This window comes from Dicentrarchus labrax, unplaced genomic scaffold (genome assembly GCF_905237075.1).
Source record: "Dicentrarchus labrax unplaced genomic scaffold, dlabrax2021, whole genome shotgun sequence".
Lineage (NCBI taxonomy): Eukaryota > Metazoa > Chordata > Actinopteri > Moronidae > Dicentrarchus > Dicentrarchus labrax.
The window spans coordinates 23,188,257-23,207,326 of NW_026136715.1; the positions used below are offsets into that span (position 1 = coordinate 23,188,257).

Here is a 19,070-nt window from a genome sequence, read left to right on the forward strand (position 1 = left end):
GTTAATCAAAAGAGCATTGGCACAGTTATCACTAAAAGAGCAATAAATGGTGTTGTGATGTAGAATGCCACTAATCATGTTGACATTTTTATTCTCACAAAAACATGGCACAAAACAAGACAGAAAATGTCAAATAATCTGTCATGAAATGAAATAAACATTAGTGAGCCAGAGCTTAGCAGATATGATGCTGACCTTGGCTCCCTGTATTATTTCTATAAAGCCATATTTTCATAGATGCCTAAATGTTATCAATGTCTCAGAGAGGGAAGAGTAGGGAAGTGAATGAAAATCTAATGGGACGTGTTTGGCTCATTCCAGAGTTAATGGTGTTAAACTCTGAGAGAAAAGGGGGCTTTGGCCCAAGAGTTGAGGAGGGGCCTTTAACAGAGCCATAGACCTGTGGCAACCTGCCAACAGCCGCTAATAGAGCCATAAAGCAATTACCAGGAAATACTGGGATAGAAGGATGGAGGGAGAGATCGGACAGATGAATGTGAGAACGAAGGAAAGGATTTACAGTATGTTGAGTGGATGGAAAAAAGGAATGTGAAATTCATGAGGACAGCAAGAAAAGTGATGGAGGAAATAGGATTTGTGCCATTTGATATGACCATTAGCTCATAATCAGTTTGCAGAGAGAGACTATTGTATCTCAACCTCGGATCAGAGAGTACTGACTGCCTGGCCTCTGTGGTCCCTAAAACACTGCTGTATGTGTGTGTTTGTGTGTCATCATTGTTACTATGTTTACAGGATGTTTTGTTTATTTCTGCCAAAGAAACATGTCGACCGAAGTCACTGGAGATGGAAAATGGAAAAACAAGTACATTTAGCAGTCGAGCTGTTGAGCCGCATCTTGTTCTTCACTTGCTTCCAGGCAGATATCTTTTATAGAGTAGAACTGTGTGTGTGTGTGTGTGTGTGTGTGTGTGTGTGTGTGTGTGTGTGTGTGTGTGTGTGTGTGTGTGTGTGTGTGTGTGTGTGTGTGTGTGTGTGTGTTTCTCAGTGTGCACCTATTCAAACCAGTCAGAGGACTTTGAATATGCAAAGTGGTACCAAATGTTTTCTGGCTTATCAGTCTTTGAGCTCAGCAGCTGCATGCATTTCTGTTGTATTCTTCTGCAATCACGATACAGCATTCCTCTAAATACATTAGATATGAAAACTACAGAGTATTAAAACAAGGGATGATCCCTTGTGAGAAGATTTGTATTTTTCTGTTTATAGAAGTCAAAGTGAAAAATATTCTATGCTTGATAAAAATGGATCAGTATTTTTTTTTTTTTAAATCAGTGTGGCTTCGTAGCTTTTTCTTGTATTTTCTTTCTTGTCATAGCTTGTGGCTTATTTTATCATTCCAGTGTTGGTACAGATGGAAAAGGCCAAAGTTATTTTATTATATGTAACAGTAATACCTATTATACTTTATTCTATATAATAAAGTGTTCAGCTTTGCAAGAAGAAGAAGAAGCTTCAATATTGCAGAGATATGAATGTATCACAGACAGAATAAGGTACATAGTGCAAGAAAACAACACTGAACAGAAGAGACTGGCAAATTCTTGAACGTGTTTTCAAGAGAATGAGGTTCAGTGTCATAAAATGGGAGCAGATGGCTTGATAAGCTGGACATTTTTGTAGTGTACATTTATGCTCTGTGAGACAGTGTGGGCGACAAAGTGTGCATGGTTTTGATTTTGTTTGTGTGAGCACATACTGTATGAACATACAGTATGTGTAGGTGGCTGTTGGTGTGTGTGTGCGTGTGTACATGTGCATGTGTATGTGTGTGTGTTTGCTGTTTAAATATCTGCAGGACACAAGTGTCAAGAGAAAAATACAAAGAGAAAAATGCTGAGTGCTTCTTTTGAGTGAGTCCACCTCTGTTAACATGCATGATAACTATCTCAGTGATTGAATTCCCACTGTGTTTTTTCCCGCTCAGGCGGAACGATGAGGTGACCCACATTAAGATCCAGAACTCGGGCGACTACTACGACCTGTACGGAGGCGAGAAGTTTGCCACACTGGCCGAGCTGGTGCAGTATTACACCGAGCAACAGGACCTCCTGCGTGAGAGGAACGGCCATGTCATCGAGCTCAAGTACCCACTCAACTGCAAGGACCCCACCTCTGAGAGGTGCCGACAAACTCGCACACTAACGCCCACACATGCAAATAAGCTCACATTTGCATACAGCCAAGCACTATGTGGATGAATCCCGGCAGATAGACACAAATATACATAGAAACTTATCTAAGGCTGACTCTATATGTTGCTCTTTTACGTAAACTCATTACAGTTTCTCCCTGACTGCAGTTATTTTTATTCTAACACCTTCAGGGGTGTCAAGCAGTAAATGCTCATCCTGCCATCAGGAGCTAAACCACCTGAGAAATTTTATTAGTCAAGCTTTCAGTGCAGTCACAGTATCCTGTTATGGCCTAAATGCTGTTTGTGACGCATTGTCACTATACAGAGAACTAAACTCTGGGTGAAATACTAAATCCTTGTCCATTTCTTGTATTTGATATGTTACATGAAAATTATTAATTATTATTATGATTATACATTGATTGAGTTATGTGTCATCGCGATGCATTTCTAGTTTGTTGAACCTCAGTGTAGAATTGCAATAAAAGTCTGTAGAGGAAAGCCAGTAATGCCAGAACAATATATGTACAGTTGAAAAAATAAATAAAAACACAAACTTATTCTATCATCTTAAGACAAGTTGAATAAATTATATTGTTATAATATTATATATTAATATAGAAGCAAGTGAGAGCAGATCTTCATGTCTTGAATGGAACTTCACCATATGGCTTGGCGTTTTTTGCTACAATTAACATCATAATATGAATATTTTTTCTCATCTTGATGAACTATCCACTGTAATAGATTACATTGGGAAAATTAAAAAACACCTGAAAAGCGAAAGGTGAGCTCTGTTCACCCCAACTGGTCGAGGCAGACGACCACCCACCTAGAGCTGAAGGATCTGTCCTAGGTTTCTGCCTCTGTTTTTCCTTGCCCCGTCGCCAAGTGCTTGCTCATGGTGGTACTGTTGGGTCTCTGTAAATAATGTTATAAAGAGTTTGGTCTAGACCTGCTCTATTTGAAAAGTGTCCTGAGATAACTTCTGTTATGAATTGGCGCTATACAAATAAAATTGAATTGAATTGTTTGGGTCTCTCCGCTAGCTTTAGAAAAGTATCTGGTTCTTTAGCTGCTTAATGCTCACCCATGTTAGTCTGCCTACCGCGGCTAGAAAGGAGGTTGATAAGAGCGCTAAGAATGAACCACAATAGGAAAGTTGTGGGTCAGAAAGCTAAATCAATTTGGGGAACTGCAAACAAGCAACAATTTTCACACACATAGTCATTTGATTCATTGTTAATATAAAACTATTGAGTGGGACAGCTTTAAACAACTTATTTTAAAAAAAAAATACAGTTTGTTTAGAATGATCAATTTAAACAACGGAATTTGTAAAATGTTAATACAGTATGATCACCACTGTGCAATTCCATTGAGAGACAGTAATATTGAATTATTGTCCAGGCCTACATCACCGACAAGTTTACAGTTAATAGAACAGCAACAGGAAAGAATCAGCTATTAGTTAATTAACTATGTACTGATACACGTATGTGTTTACACCTACTGTTTGTAGGGAGGATGCGTTATTCTCTACACACTCCCCCCCACACATTAAATCCAGATGCACTTCACATCCACATGCATAAATAGTGGCATATTCCCAAATGCATCTTCAAACAAACTAAGTGGGTGGTGCTGCTGTTTTTGTTTATGCGCACCAAGTATCCACTCCCTAACATCCTTCCAGAGAATATACAACAGGTTGGACGCAGCTATGCACTTCATTACACCTACACACCTTCATTGAAATGAAAGACTTAGGCGGCTGGCGTGTTAATGCCAGGAATCCATGCATGCACTCACACGCACACAGGAAGCATTTTAGAAAGCTACATGATCTTTTTTTATATCATCATCTGCAAATCATCACTTTTTGGCTGTTTTTGGTATCGTCTCGTGCTGAGCAGGTTATGTACATTTTCTTTTTCTACACATCTGCACATTGCAATGTGTATATCTTAGTTTCTATTCAGGTCTAAGAACAAGTTGCGACTTATGGTTTTGGTTTATGTGGTTTTCCATTCTACATACGTCTCTTGTCAGAGCCTCCTACATGTTTGTGCTCACCACACAGGAAAAAAAAGCTGTTTTTTTTCATCTTAACATCAGCAACTGACTGAGGCTGCAGCAATGTGAATACAGTGAAGACACTTTCATTCTCGAGTAGGAGTCTATGTTCACAATGTACATATAGAAAGACATTATGTTGAACCCTAAAGCTGCAATACAGATTTTCTTGAGGGAGGAAGCATATTACTAGTCCTCCCCCTCACGTTTTTCAAGTTATATTCTCAACTCTTGTTACTTGTCTTGATAATCTTTATACCTTGAAACAGCATCGAGCCTGAGGCTGAGCTTCTCAATCCCCATAGGAGTTGCAGAAGCAGACGATGAATGTCTAAAATAATGAATGCTGATCTTCACTGTGTTTTTGGATGTGAATGTTTTTATCTGGTGACACAGCCAACTAATATGACATGATACCCACAGTAAATGGTTTTGACCCTAAATGTCCTAAACACCACTTCAACTGACTATAATCGATATTTTAACAACAACAATGTATCAAATGACAATGTGAAAACAATGCTGGAATGTGAATCACCTGAATCTGCATCCCTGCAAGCTGTATGGAGCTTTATAGTGATTTTCAGCTCATTGTTTATCTGTCTGGCCCACAACTTACATTGTTTTTGTTCAGTCCCGCTGCTCTCATAGCGTTGTTTTTGGTTGCAGCAGGCAGTTGTTTCCAGTAAAAATGCTTAGATAAACCCACTGTACACTACCTGCTCAGCACCAAACTGCAGACAGAGACAGTTAGTGAGTCACTGGGGAACATAGTGGAGCACTCAGCAGCTAAAGAGCCAGATATCTCCCTCAGGAGTTGGCAGAGACCAAAAACTCAGCTAAAAGAGAGTGAATATCAGACTTACGTTCATCAGGTGACCAAAAACATGACTCTGAGTGAATATGTTGTTGCATATGTGTAAATAGGCAACTATTTGCTTACAAGTTCGCAATATCAACTTAACATGTGACGATATGTCAATGATGTGTTTAGAAGTTTGCTTTGCTGCCCCCAAGTAGCCAAAAAAATCAGCCATGTTGAACCGCCATCTTTCTACAGTAGCCCAGAATGGACAAACCAAACCATTTTGCAGGTTTCGTGGCCATCATAGTCTCTCCTTTGAAGGCGAGCAGTTGATTGCAATTTGCAACTTCACCTCTAGATGCCACTAAATCGTACACGTTCGTTCTTAAAGAGTGGGGAATTTAAGCACATGGGGTTAAGAAAAGTGTTTATTCTTTTTTTATGTGGAAACATTTTAGATTACAATGTAAATAAAATGAAATATAACATTGTCAGTGTCTCATTGAATATTGTATCTGCATTCATGTGTTGGTATGTCACTGATCTGTCACTCCTCTCCAGGTGGTACCATGGGCACCTCTCTGGGCGAGATGCAGAGAAACTGCTCACAGACAAAGGCAAAGCCGGCAGTTTCCTGGTACGGGAGAGTCAGAGTAAACCGGGCGACTTCGTCCTTTCGGTTCTCACCAATGAAGAGAAACACGAGAATGTTGACCGCAAAACCAAGGTCACCCATGTTATGATACGCTACCAGGTAAGGTTACTCAGTTCAGGCCACTTAAAATATACAGAAACTTAAAATGATAAGGAGGATTTTGTGGATTAAGACTGCCTGGAGGCTTATGATGCCTTCACTACCTCCACATACTGTTTGAGTCATGTATTTTTAAACAGGTCATGATTCATTTTTGCTCTCTAGGAACTACAGCTGTTACTGTATTTAAACTGTTGATGTTTGTCTCCAGCAGGATGGTAAATACGACGTGGGTGGCGGTGAGAGGTTCGACACCCTGGCTGACCTGGTGGATCACTATAAGAAGAACCCCATGGTGGAGAAAAGTGGCATTGTAGTGCACCTCAAACAGGTGAAAAAAATGGAAGAGACATTTAACAAACAACACAAACAAAAGCATAAAATCTGGTGAATCTTTTGCATACAGCACCTTGAAGGCATGGATAATGTTACAATATGCTGATTAATTTAAACCACATAAAAATGTTATTTACATACTTAGACTTATAAAATCTAGAAAATCTAGTTTTGCCTTGTTGACTTATTAACGTTCTCTGTCCCAACGTGACAACGACAGCCCTTTAATGCCACAAGGATAAATGCAGCCAACATTGAGAATCGGGTACGAGAGCTCAACAAAGTAGCAGACAACTCCGAGAAACCCAAACAAGGATTCTGGGAAGAATTTGAGGTATGTAGCCTCAAAACTGAATCGTTTTCGATAATCTTTGATTTTTATATGAAGAAATGTATATGTCTGTTATATTTGTTGGTCATTTTGTTATTCCAGTCATTTAAGCTCTGTGTTCAACAGCTTTATTAAATGAGGGTCCAGCGAAGAGCTTGACTGGCTCGAGTAAAATGTATGAGAAATAATTGGGGAAACTGATTCATGTAAATTACTCTGTTGAGTGCCTTCTTCACCAGGATGTCATTTATTTATTTATTTTTTTCATTTTTGCCATTGGAAAGAGTTTTGAGGATGAAGTTTTCAATAGCTGTCCTATAACACACCCTTTGAAAAACAGATTTATTGTTTTAATAGCTTTTTTGTTTTTCGAACTTTAATGGCTTTCTTGCTTTAGGTAGTAACATAGAGTTCACACTATTTTCCGGAACAGTAATTTGTCCCATAAATGTCATATACTATGTTATAGCCGATTTGTTCCATGACTATTTATATTCATCTGTTTCATATCTTTTTGTGTAGGCTTACATCTATGTACATGTGTTTACGCTGCCTTAACCTTTGAGTAATGCCTTTGGTCGAAGCTCATCTTGTGGCGTGCTCTTATGTTCCTGTTTCAGTAATTTTCATGCAACTGACTGACATTAATAAGAATAATTTCTATTGTGTCGGTGCATATTAGGCTAAGCTGTAACTCTAGATACATGTCTCAATTGCTTAACATATTCTATCTTTCAAGAGGACATATACATCCAAAATGAATTTATGTAGCAAGTATGAAAGAAGAGCTTTTGAGCCCTGCTTGTATTTGAAGGAAACTCATGCTCTTAAGTCTACAGCATGAACACTGACGTGCAGTTTTCCTGTTCTGTTCTTGCACTCCAGTGTGACCCCTACTGTATTAAATGCCCATTACACTGTTCTAAAACAGAGCATTAAGAGGCTGTGAGGAGTAAACAAACAAAAGTTATGTTTATATTCAATGTTGCTCACCAAAACACATCTATCAAAAGTGTTGAATGCATTTCTCATAAAACATTTGCATATATCCACTGGCCTCGAAGTCTGATGTATAGCTTGGAAAATTACCGCCACCTGTTTGTCAGCAGAACTCCACAGGGAACCTTTAAGTAGTATCTAAACATTTTAAGTGGGTGATATGAATTAGTTAGCTTAGAATTAGTGGTTGCATGATAATGAATATTTAACTTCCTGGAACTCTTTGTCTCATCTTGCTTTTCTCCTTTTTTCTTTCGTCGTCAACTATCAGGTACTTCAGCAGCAGGAGTGCAAACTGCTGTATCCCCGGAAAGAAGGCCAGAAGCCAGAAAACAAGAGTAAAAACAGATACAAGAATATCCTCCCCTGTGAGTCTCGCAGCAACCTGCTATTTCCTGTCTCTCCAACTTCCTGTGGAAAGAATGACACAAATACAAATTCGTAGAGGCCTCAGCAGAGCATGAAGATTTTGTTCTGATAGCTCACAGAATATCTATTGACACCATCAAGAGTGATATCAGGAAACTGGAAACATTTTTATGTGTATTAATAACAGTTTGACTTTGTGTTTTCAGTTGACACAACACGGGTTGAAATCAGGGAAGCAGATCCAGATGTTCCTGGTTCAGACTACATCAATGCCAACTACATCAGAGTGAGTCTGTTCAGCATTATACAAGGCCATTTCTCCATAGGCCATAAAAAACCAAAGTACCAAAGTAATACATATATCACGGTATGTCAAAACAGACGATTTTGTCATAAAATACACTCAATTAAAAACCTTTTTATTTCTTTATTTTAGTCTTTATATTAATTCATGAATATTTTCTTCACGAAGTTAAACTATGACTATATGGCTTTACACGACTGTAAGCGTGCAAGTCTGTGACGAAGTGAAGTGAAGAAGTTACACCATTGGTTGGCTGAATGCTGCCACTTCCTGTATCTGTTTTTGGATTAAAAGCCCTCTAGCATAGCTAGGTCTTGAACTAGTGTTGTTGACTTTGTCATCAGGTAGTTCACATTACATTATTACATTTCCTGTGTAAATATGAATCATACTGCCTTCAGTGTATAATTGTCGACACTGTACAGAGTATGCATGAAGAGGGGCGCCATGTGGACGAGGGCAAAGTCTTCATCGCCACCCAAGGGTGCCTACAGAATACAGTCATTGACTTCTGGAAGATGGTGTATCAGGAGAATACACACGTCATCGTCATGACCACGAAGGAGGTGGAACGAGGACGGGTGAGTGATTGGCGCTAAACATACTGCAGATGTACAGGAGGGTAGTTCAGCTGGGGGCCTGCGAAATATTGTTATTGCTTCTGTATACCTTAATGTTGAACAAGAAAGGTAAATTAGTTAAGTAGAAATGTTTCTATACATTGTATTTCTAAATCAAGTCACATTTTTATCTCCCCAGCTCTTTTTCATTTGCTTTCTCTAGCATTTATACCTAAACGGTCGCTATTGTCTCAAGATTGCACTCTTTAAAGCTGATTGCTGTTGATTGCTTGTAATGATTGAGAGCTATGAACTGAGGGGTATTCTGTGACAAGAGATTTGAGATTTTGTGATAAGAGCGTGAGCGAAATACCCCACATCTAAAACTTTCCATCTTAAAAATCCACTACACTAGTCAGGTGTAATTAACAAGTGCTTTACAGAGCAACAGAATAACGGGACAAACAAGAGCAAGAGGTGGACAGTTTTAATGTCTCATGATGAGCTTAATGCTGTTTCAGGTACTTCCTAACCCTAACAAGAAGAAACCAGGGGACACAAAATGTGAATTTGACAAAAAAAATAATAGTTTAATGATACAGTATCAAGTCCTTGTGTTGACCTTTACAAATCTGCATTGCTCTAACTTCATGTCAACCATTTTCTTTCTGCATTCTCAGTTGAAAAACAGTACTTGATGGCCATAGCTGATTCTAAGAGAGAGGAGTGGATACGTGTAGTAGAGATGATGGGCGTGTGTGTGTGTGTGTTTGTGCGTGCGTGTGTGTGTGTGTGTGTGTGTGTGTGTGTGTGTGTGTGTGTGCGGTGTGGGGGTGGGGAGGGAGATGGCTGACAAGGATAGTATGACAGTTAAGCTGATTGGAAAGCTGCTTGGGATGAGCTGGTTCTTTCGATTGTCTAATACTTTCCACCACCCCCTTTCCTCTCTCACTCTTTCTCTCTGTTTTTCCTTCCAATTTAGAATAAATGTGTCCGTTACTGGCCCGACCTCCATGGCACAAAGGAGTTTGGGAAGGTGCTGGTAAGGAACGTGGACGAGCGTCCAGCACAAGACTACATCCTGAGGAAGCTGGAGGTGACCCGTCTGGACCGGGTAAGGAAAGCTGTGTGCACTATCAGAGCTGACCCACTGACCTGGGGTCAGATTATCTAACCCCTCACCCACACATACACACACAAACACAATCCTACAGCACATGCTCAGGCTTAAAAGAATCTACTGCAAGGATCTCCAAAATAAAAGAAGCAGATAGAGGAAAACGAGAGAAAACACTTAAAGAAAACTTAGAGTTGTCCCTGTATACATGAACACAATCCAAATAATGCGTAAATAAAAGCTGTTGCTTAAACAGTAGTCAATTGCATGTAAAAGGGAAGAACTTGAAATGGTTTTTAATGTTTGGATAGCCAATTCTGGTGTTTGTACTGTCGAAGTTTACAAATGTAATATCTTACATATGGCTATTGAAAGTCCTATATCCTATTCAAAACCACAAAGGTTTAGTGTTGAGGCAAATTATAGCTAAATTTAAGAAAATCAACCATTACTTGTTTATTAATAGATCTCAAGTTTACTGAGGTTATTGTTGATCTTTTATAAAAGCAAGAGACTGAAACAGACAGAGTAGTCTGTTTTTGAAGTCTGTCTATGTTTTATACTGCACACAGGAAGGGTTTCTGGTTGCTGTAATGCTTTACTCTGTACTGTATAGTCCACTGGAAGAACGCAGTCCACAATCCTTTACACAAAAGCATATTCCAGTATTCAGGGCTACAAATTGGTACTGGTGTAATTTTTGTTACTACAATTCCAGTCTCAGCAACCTAGCCTACATGTGACCACCAGAGAGTATCCCTATTACAGTACAGCAATAAAAAAGTCCCAGCCAACACAACGAGGGAATTTTGTACTGACTTTGGAAAATACCCACTTGAATTGGCTAAATCAAGCTGCTGAGGCATCATATTAGCTTTGGCTCAACTTCGGAAACCATGTGTGGAATGAGGATTATGGATTTTGTCGCCTATTCAGAGGAAGAAAGAGGAAGACACATGTGTTACATGCCCAAAGTTAGCTTAACACAATTTTAAAATCCTCTATTTTTGCTGTAATTTTTCTGTAGAAGGAGCCTCTGAGGTACATTTGGCACTATCAGTACCTAAGCTGGCCGGACCACGGGGTGCCCAACGAGCCCGGTGGCGTCCTCTGGTTCCTAGAGGAAGTCAATCGCACCCAGAGTACCATTCCAGACACTGGACCCATTGTCGTCCACTGCAGGTACAAGCAGCAGGGAAGGACACGGTTTTACAATATGAAGCTTAGAGTTGGAAGACACCGTTATTGGGCCTTAAGTTAATTTACCGGTGTGTCAGGTGATCTGTAAACTCTATTCTTCAGCAGATATCAACAACAACAATAGTCCCATCTTGTGTACACACACATGCACACACATAATGGCTGCTGGCCTCCTCATCTGAGCCACAAACCTGAGGGCAGTGTTACTGGTGAAGACAACTACAGCATGTTGTAAATGAGAGAGTAAAATAGAATAAGTTTTACTTACTATACTGTCTTTGGTGAAAGTTCATTGATTAATGTAGATTCAGATTCAGAAACATACTCACCCACTCATTACACATTCATTTGTCTGGTTTAAGAGTTCTAGGGGTTTTCCTGTATGGTTCATCTGTGTGTCACTGCTGGCTTTTTTCTTTTTTGGTTTTTCCTGAGTTGACTCAATTTCCCATGAAATGTTAAAGGTGTGAACACCTGAAACAAAAAAAGTTTATAGTTTAGAAAAACATTATTTCAGTTGTCCACTTGGGTGTGCTATAATTAAGGTTCAAAATGTTGCCTCCTTATCGGCAATAAGGCTTCACTAAACTAGCACCAGTAACTAATTATACATGGCCTATACATGGCCACTATAAACCAACCAACTTATCAAAGCATATTCATTTTATAGCAATTCAATTTTTCTCTCACCACATTAATGCCCCAAGCTCAGTGGCCCTCTGTCACCTTCAAAGACATGGTTATCAGTACAAACACACAAGCTCATACTGTAATTAGACTTAAACCTCCGTGTTGTAGCTGCATTTACTTACTATAACTGCCTTTTTCCAGTAAACTATTACTACACATGCTTTATTCACACTGATTTGTTTTACTTATGAAGATTGTCAGCATAGCCACTAACTAAACAGCAGAAACTATTTGAAATCTGTTGGAGTGCTGCTGCAGTCAGGATGTGCTCCTTGTCTTGATATGACAACCCAAAATTATATATATATATTATATATATACGTATAATATAGAGTACTGCTGCATTGACATATGTCGAAATATGTTTTCTGTTTATGATGATCATGTTGATATTGTCAGGAGTGCATTGACTCACCACTCTTTCACTTTTTATACTGATTGTAAGGGATAAACTTGAATAATAAGTTTTTTTGTGTGTTTTTATTGAGATGTTAATTTGACAGCAGACAGGTCAAACATATTGAGAGCAAATAAATGTTGTAATAGATTTGTCCATTTGGTGTGCTTTTATGTATTTCATCATACTAAACAACCCCAACATGTTCTACAAACACTGACAGAACACATCTGACTCATTGACTTCAATGATCAGTTGCCTGCTCATAAATCAATAATGTTATTGTGGGGAAATAACGAGTGAAGTTCTGAAGAGGATCTAACAGCATTTTGAATGTGACACAACAACAAATTCAACTTACTTTATTGTTGTAAAAAAAACAACCATGTGTAACTCCCTTGTGTATGTGGACTGTGAAAACTCTTTGGCTCCTGATGTTTATGTAACACTTTTCATACGTGTATGTTTAACTTCAACACTAATTGTTTGACTTTTCACTCTGTTATCCCCACAGTGCAGGCATCGGTAGGACAGGCACCATTATCGTCATTGACATCCTTATTGACATCATTAACCGCCAAGGTGGGAGATATGAAACTGAAACACTGGATTTCTTTTGGTATTAAAATATTTATATTGCATCTCTGCTAATTTCTGGTTGTGTGTATGTGTGTGTTCTAGGTCTAGATTGTGACATCGACATCCCTAAGACCATCCAGAGGGTACGGCAGCAGAGGTCGGGCATGGTGCAGACTGAGGCCCAGTATAAGTTTATCTACATGGCTGTGCAGCAGTACATCGACACAGCTCAGAAGAGACTGGAGGAGGAGCAGGTACTCCGCCACACAATAAGTCAACATTACAGAGGCTTTCAAAAGAACTTAAAATAAATCAAATTCATCACAATCAGAATTTTAGGCCTCAAAATGTCTTAGACACAATTGTTTTTCACAGGTTGAAGTTAATGTTACTTTACTAATAAAGTTACTAAAGGTAAGTAAATGCTCAAGTTAGGAACTTTGGGTATAAGGGCATTAGAGTTGCATGGGAAGTCAGAAAAACATAAAGCTGCAATAAAAATCCAGGAGCAGATGCCAGCCATCAACCCAATATTGTTCCGTATTTACATTGGGAGCATTACCAATGTCCGGCCCCAGTACAACCTACTCAGCATTAACAACGTCGACTCCTGCAACTCTGCCGGAGTTCGGATTTATGCCAACATTGGTTCTCTGAACTTTACACATTGTAGCTAAAGGTCTTTCATAAAGGTCATAAAAAGTCTTAAATATAACTTGTTGAAACCGGGAGAAATCCTGTTATATAGGCGTGTTTGAGCTATAAACTGAATCTGCCGCTTGTCATGTTGCATGTGTCATGTGTTGCAGAGGAATAAGATGAAGGAGAGGGAATATTCCAATATCAAATATCCACAGATGACCAACTCGAGGTCCAAACCCAGCATGGCATCCTCGCGCTCTTCTTCTGTGTAAGTTGAAAATAAACCATGACGGTGAAACGTCAGTTGTCATGGTTGTTAAACATGTGATCACAGAAAGAACCATTGCAGAAAACAAGTTTGTGATTCTTTTCTCTGTGTCATTGTAGGATGACAAATGATGATTCGTCGAGTGTGTACGAGAACATCAACTTTAAAAGCCCTCAGACGTCTTTTAGCAGTAACACCAGGAGGTAAAGCCGTCACTGTGGACCTCCACATCTCTCTGTCTGCCTCTCTGTGAGTACTTCATGAATGAGTCCTGTTGATCCACGTGTAAGGCAAGGAAGGAGAAGACTGCAGCTAGTAAACATGTTTGTAAAAAATACAGGATTTAAAATACTCCACTGGCCCTCCTTACCTCAAACGTACAATATATACATCTCACATCAAAACAAACGTCATGATTAAAAGAGTTTCTCCTTCAAAATCAGTGTTTATCCGACGCAGATCAGCTGACAAATGACATCCCTGAGGGCTTGCCGGCTGAGCTGCTGCTAACGTTCACTCAGCTTGTTTCTCTCTGAATGTGAGATCCAGATGTCTGATGAATAAAATCTTGAATAAAAACCACCAAGATCAAAAAGTGTATTGTGGGTTTGAGCATTGTTGGGATAATGTAAGTAGACAACTCAACAGAATATATAACATGAGTCTAGTGTTTATAGACAGTTTAATGCAGAAATGTTACATATTATATTTTTAAAGCTTGACAGATTTTTTTTTATAGAGAACTGAAGGCGCTGTTAAAACTTTTACACTGACATAAGTTCAATTTCTTCCAGTGAGTTAAATTCATTTTGTAAATGTAATGTTCTCTTTTATTGTGCTGAAATTATAGGGTGGCCAGGAGCGGCTGAGCTTCCTTTAAAGAAAACCTGAGCTCCCCTTAAAGCAACAAAAGATTTAATTTAGGTTCAAATTATAATCAACCTCTAATCTCACAGGCTCATTCTTTGCCCACTCACAGTGATTAATACAGCAGACAGGGAACTGCAGGGTTAAAGTGAGTGAGTCATACAGTAGCAATGAACAATGTTTTAATCACCAGTGAATGTATATAAAAGACATTTTAGCAGTTCCTTGTGTTTCCAAATACTCAAATTATAGCACTTAAAAACAATCCAGTAAAAACTTTTTTATAACTTGATGCCTAATTTTGATTGAATTCTTTGACACCTTATTAAATGTGTACGTTGCACTAATATCAGAGTATTGTGGTTGGAAGTCAGTTCAAGTTGTCATTTCAGTTGGTTGTTGGATATTCAGCCTTTCACCCATTTGACTAACTTTCTCTGGGCCTCTGAAAAAAGAGTCTCTTTTTTCCACTTTGTATGGAATGTAACTGTTCCAGTTGAGCATTTTGAGCTGTCACATATTTTAGCTACAAATGTTGTACATCTCGATACAGAAGTGACAAAAAGACGTTTACTGCTGTGTGTTTAACACAGATTTACTCGGCATGGAGCATTTTTCTGGCCGTTACCTCTCCACAAGAAGAGAACCAGCTCCGTTCCAGTTTAAGCACCTAGTTTTGAACCATTCGCTGCATTTTAACCAAAACTAAATTGGTTCAAAACCGGAAAAGTTGCTGAAACCAAAAAATAGGTTTTTCCTGGGAACCAAAGTGGGCGTGGGATCTCTGAATGTCTGGTATTGTGAGACTAGCTTATCGGGTACTTCATCAGTATCGCTCTATCAGCTGATAAATAACAAGAAATTGCAGTCTGAAATGACAAAGATATGTGTACTGGACAAGTGAACTCATAAATAAATAAAAGAGTTTATACAAATATACACAAATCTAGTGTCTTACTGCGCTCTGTTTTGTTTTAAACCTTGCATGCAAAGATTATAAAGGCAATAAAGGTTGTTTCAATTCAGATTTATTGAAGCACTTTTAATCAAAAATGATCCAAACACCCAAACACAGTGCTGTATGTGCTCCACCTCTCCCTGTCTAGATAAGCTGTCAGGTGTAGTGTATTCTGAGTAAACACTGCTTTTAGCTCCATATCATGAATTACATCAGATCCAAGTGTCCATGATTCAAAGTGACACCAGCCATTAACTCCGCTTGTCTGCTTGTCTGTTCATGTTTGCTTCAGTTTCAGCTGAGGTTTCGCTTCGTCAGCGCCTGAAAAAGCCTCGGGGTAGGAGGGAGCATGTTGCTCTGAATACACCCCACACCAGTGGACCCTGCCTGGGCTGAAGGTGGCGAGCTGACCCCTCCCCTGCCGTCCTGCTGGACCTCTGTCTGGAGTCAAACCGTACCCTCTGTAGAGAGGGTGTAGAGGACTCTACAGTATAGCGCTCTCACTCAGGACCCTTGTCCTCAACCCTCTTTCTCTCCCCCCACCGCTGCAGCCTCTCCCTCTCTCAACCAGTGCAAGTGCCTTGTCACAGGATGTGTCTGTAATCTAGCCTCCCAAAACTTGCTGTTACATCTCTACTGTTACTACTTTTCCAAAGCTTTGGAAGTTTTCCTTGGGGTAACAAACAATAAACGTGGAGTCTGCCCCCGCCTGAACTAAACAGAACTGTACGGGACCCAAGAAGAGGTCAAAGCTAGGCTGTTTGTCCACTCGTTGCCAGAAATCAATCTGTTCACTATCCCTCTTCTCTGACTTTGCTGGCGTGCATTCGGACTTGAACTTAAGACTGTTTTAGTGGTCTTCTGTCTCTCCAGCTGTGGTAGTTTTTAATGTGGCTGCTGAGTGATAGCATGGGCAGTTACATAACTTGCTGCAGGACCCTGGGTCACAGGGAGGGCAAGCAAACCCTCTTCTTTATCAAATTTTGAAATATTAATTTTAAGTAAATGTGTGGGTTTGTTTTCTTTTTTTTTTTGTCTGTCAGCTTGTTTTCATCATTTCTTTGTGTTTTGTTGATACATTTGTGTAACATTTGAGATGTTGATTTTATGATATGTATGTGTGTGTTTATACATATGTATACACACACACACACACACATATATACACACATATATATTTATACTTATTTATATATGTTGTCATGTTTAAGCACGGTTGTCTGCGCAGCATCCCTAGTACTAATTTTGATTTACCAGTAGATAGTAATAATAGTTTAAAGTCCATATTTGACAGGAAACGGTGGAGAGGATTCCTGAATGGGGGGTTGGAGTTGAGCTTGGCTGACCCCCGCATCTCAGCTCTGTTCGACTGGCTGTCCTCGTTAATCAGCGGGTCTGATGCAGTTCAACATCTGTCGGAGGAGATCGTCACAAGGAGACAAGGGAAAGGGGGACGATTACAGTGGGCCAGATGGCCATCTGCCTGAGATTGAAGAATAGATTTGTCTCCAAAAAGTAATTTAGAAGATGGCCATAATCCAGGCTTGATGATAGCGGGGCGAGTAAGCCGGCATCATTGATGTGATAAGGAAGATGGTGGTGGCGCAGAGCACCGAGCCCTCTGCGCTGTCTGGCAGATTGTTCACTATTTTTAGCCTCCAGGATCAGCACCAAAATATCCCACTCAAACACAAGTGCAGATATGTTGGTGAAATCTGACTTAGCTTGTTAAAAATGTAACAACTTAATGGCCCTGAACACCTTAACTAAAGTCTCACAATAGGAAGATGTCATGATACTACTTTTTATTTAATGTTAAGGCATCATAATAAACCATGAATGAACGGCACTTGTGCTCAGACCATTCCTCTTTCTCCACCAACAGAAATGTTGGACTAACCAGGTCAAGGACACTCGCAGGCTGGACTCACCTTGTTGTCTTCAGTCATAAATTGGCCAGTTTCTGCAGCTGCAGCGCGTGATTTAAAGTACAGCTAATCAAAATGTACTGGAGTAATAGTACTCTCAACCGATCTGATACCGTTGACCTTGTGGGAAATATTAAAATACAATAACAATACAACCTGCAGCAGCCATATCATCCTGTCTGACTGCTGAGTTCTGTCTTTTAAAGGCTTACAAGAGCACATAGTGGTTTTATTAAGGTCTCAGTACATCAGTTGAAGCTTTGTCTGTCTACTGATTTCAGTCACTTGTCTGTCTGTGTGGAGAGTTTTCCCAGAGAGTATAAGTTGTTGCCAATGTATTTTAATGGCTGATTGTTTATGTGAATAGAAGCTATGTTTTATGAAATGAGTGGCATTGATGCCCTGTGTCAGTGAAGGCCCATGTCTGTTAGATAAATGCTGCACCACTCAATGTACTTCAGTTGAATTTGAATGTTTGAATCCCTCTGGGGCTTTTTTCCCTTTTGTTCTTTTCCCATCTGAACTGTCCGATGAATGAGAAATGACTTTTGTGGGTTTTGTTTCTTGCGCTGTGGATAATTTAGATTTTTATTGTATTTTACTTTGTCTCTATGGGTCAGATTTTTTTTATGATATGATGAAACATCAATACTTGAAAGTGTGAAACTGCTGAATCTTTGGCCTCAGGCTGTGTGTGGATGTCCCTTGGCTGTGGAAGTATTTTTGGTAGTGCACTAGGTTTTTGCCATCAGTGTTGGGGTTTTTTGTTTTTTGTCCTGTTGTTTCATTTTGCTGATATGTTTCAAATTGTATTTCTAATTGATTGTTTTATCCACTCTTGCATTTTGTATTGTGTCTGAATTATTATTATTACTATTATTATTGGTGTAATTTCACCAGCGATAAGTAAATTCTGGAGTTGAACCAGTGTACATTGAGGAATGCAGTAGTAACACGGTATTTTCTTTCTGCTTGTCCTCTTTCATTTACTTGAACATTATGTTGATGTCTTTTTGTTTTGATTCCTTGTTCCTCCGTTGCTAACAGTATGCCTGAAGTGAGTCGTGGTGTACTGATTGCTCCCATGTTGTTTCCTCTTCTTGCACTGGCTTTGCCCAGATGCCTTTTTGCTGTATAGGCTACAACTGCTGATGCAATGAGCTGCCAGAAATGGCATCAAAATGGTTTATTATCATATACAGTTTAATAAAAATCTATGATGGCACTATGTAAAGTTACACATGCAGTTTGCTTCTATCTGTTGCGTGTGAATCTGGAGCAGGTTTTCTACTGGGGCGAGGAGACTCTCTTCCATTCCATTTTTGGAAAAGGTTCCTAGAAAGTCTTTTGACCCCAAAGTGAAAGAAAGATCAGTGTAACAAGCAAGCTTTCTGTATTTTGGACTGTTCTGTCTCCAGGTGCGGTCCCAGTAGTGGAGGAGCAGCAGAGAACACAGGAGCACAGTGTGTTTGAGTTGGACCACTCTAGTTGTCTCTTCAATTGGAAAAGTACTCTACTCCATGAAATGCATGATGATCAAGAATATTGCTCAATGAACACGAGTTAATTAAGGAAACAAGAAAGACACCAATTTTATCAGTTATGACAGATTATTTCATGGCTGAAGTGGCCTGTAGACATTGTGACTTTGAAATTAGTAATTATTTTCTGCATTTTAACACATAAAGGGTTGACTAAAACTGTTTTATGTGGCGGCTATCCACAAGGAGGA

At 39.4% G+C, this 19,070-nt stretch overlaps 1 protein-coding gene across 5 annotated transcripts in view; it reads left to right on the plus strand.

Moving 5' to 3' along the window:
* ptpn11b (protein tyrosine phosphatase non-receptor type 11b) overlaps positions 1-18,576 on the plus strand; it is a 42,745-nt gene extending 24,169 nt beyond the window's left edge. For 2 of the 5 annotated variants that reach the window (XM_051426526.1, XM_051426530.1), the window contains exons 3-16: positions 1,949-2,143; positions 5,601-5,793; positions 6,005-6,124; positions 6,350-6,463; positions 7,731-7,827; positions 8,035-8,114; positions 8,558-8,713; positions 9,675-9,806; positions 10,837-10,991; positions 12,611-12,678; positions 12,778-12,929; positions 13,485-13,585; positions 13,705-13,788; positions 15,703-18,576. In XM_051426526.1, coding sequence (XP_051282486.1) covers positions 1,949-2,143; positions 5,601-5,793; positions 6,005-6,124; positions 6,350-6,463; positions 7,731-7,827; positions 8,035-8,114; positions 8,558-8,713; positions 9,675-9,806; positions 10,837-10,991; positions 12,611-12,678; positions 12,778-12,929; positions 13,485-13,585; positions 13,705-13,788; positions 15,703-15,712 — 1,657 coding nt within the window. In that variant the 3' untranslated portion in view covers positions 15,713-18,576. Of the gene's footprint in view, positions 1-1,948; positions 2,144-5,600; positions 5,794-6,004; positions 6,125-6,349; positions 6,464-7,730; positions 7,828-8,034; positions 8,115-8,557; positions 8,714-9,674; positions 9,807-10,836; positions 10,992-12,610; positions 12,679-12,777; positions 12,930-13,484; positions 13,586-13,704; positions 13,835-15,702 lie in introns of all 5 variants that reach the window. The other 3 variants (XM_051426528.1, XM_051426531.1, XM_051426527.1) reach the window with 3 other exon arrangements.
* The last annotated feature ends 494 nt before the right edge of the window (positions 18,577-19,070 follow it).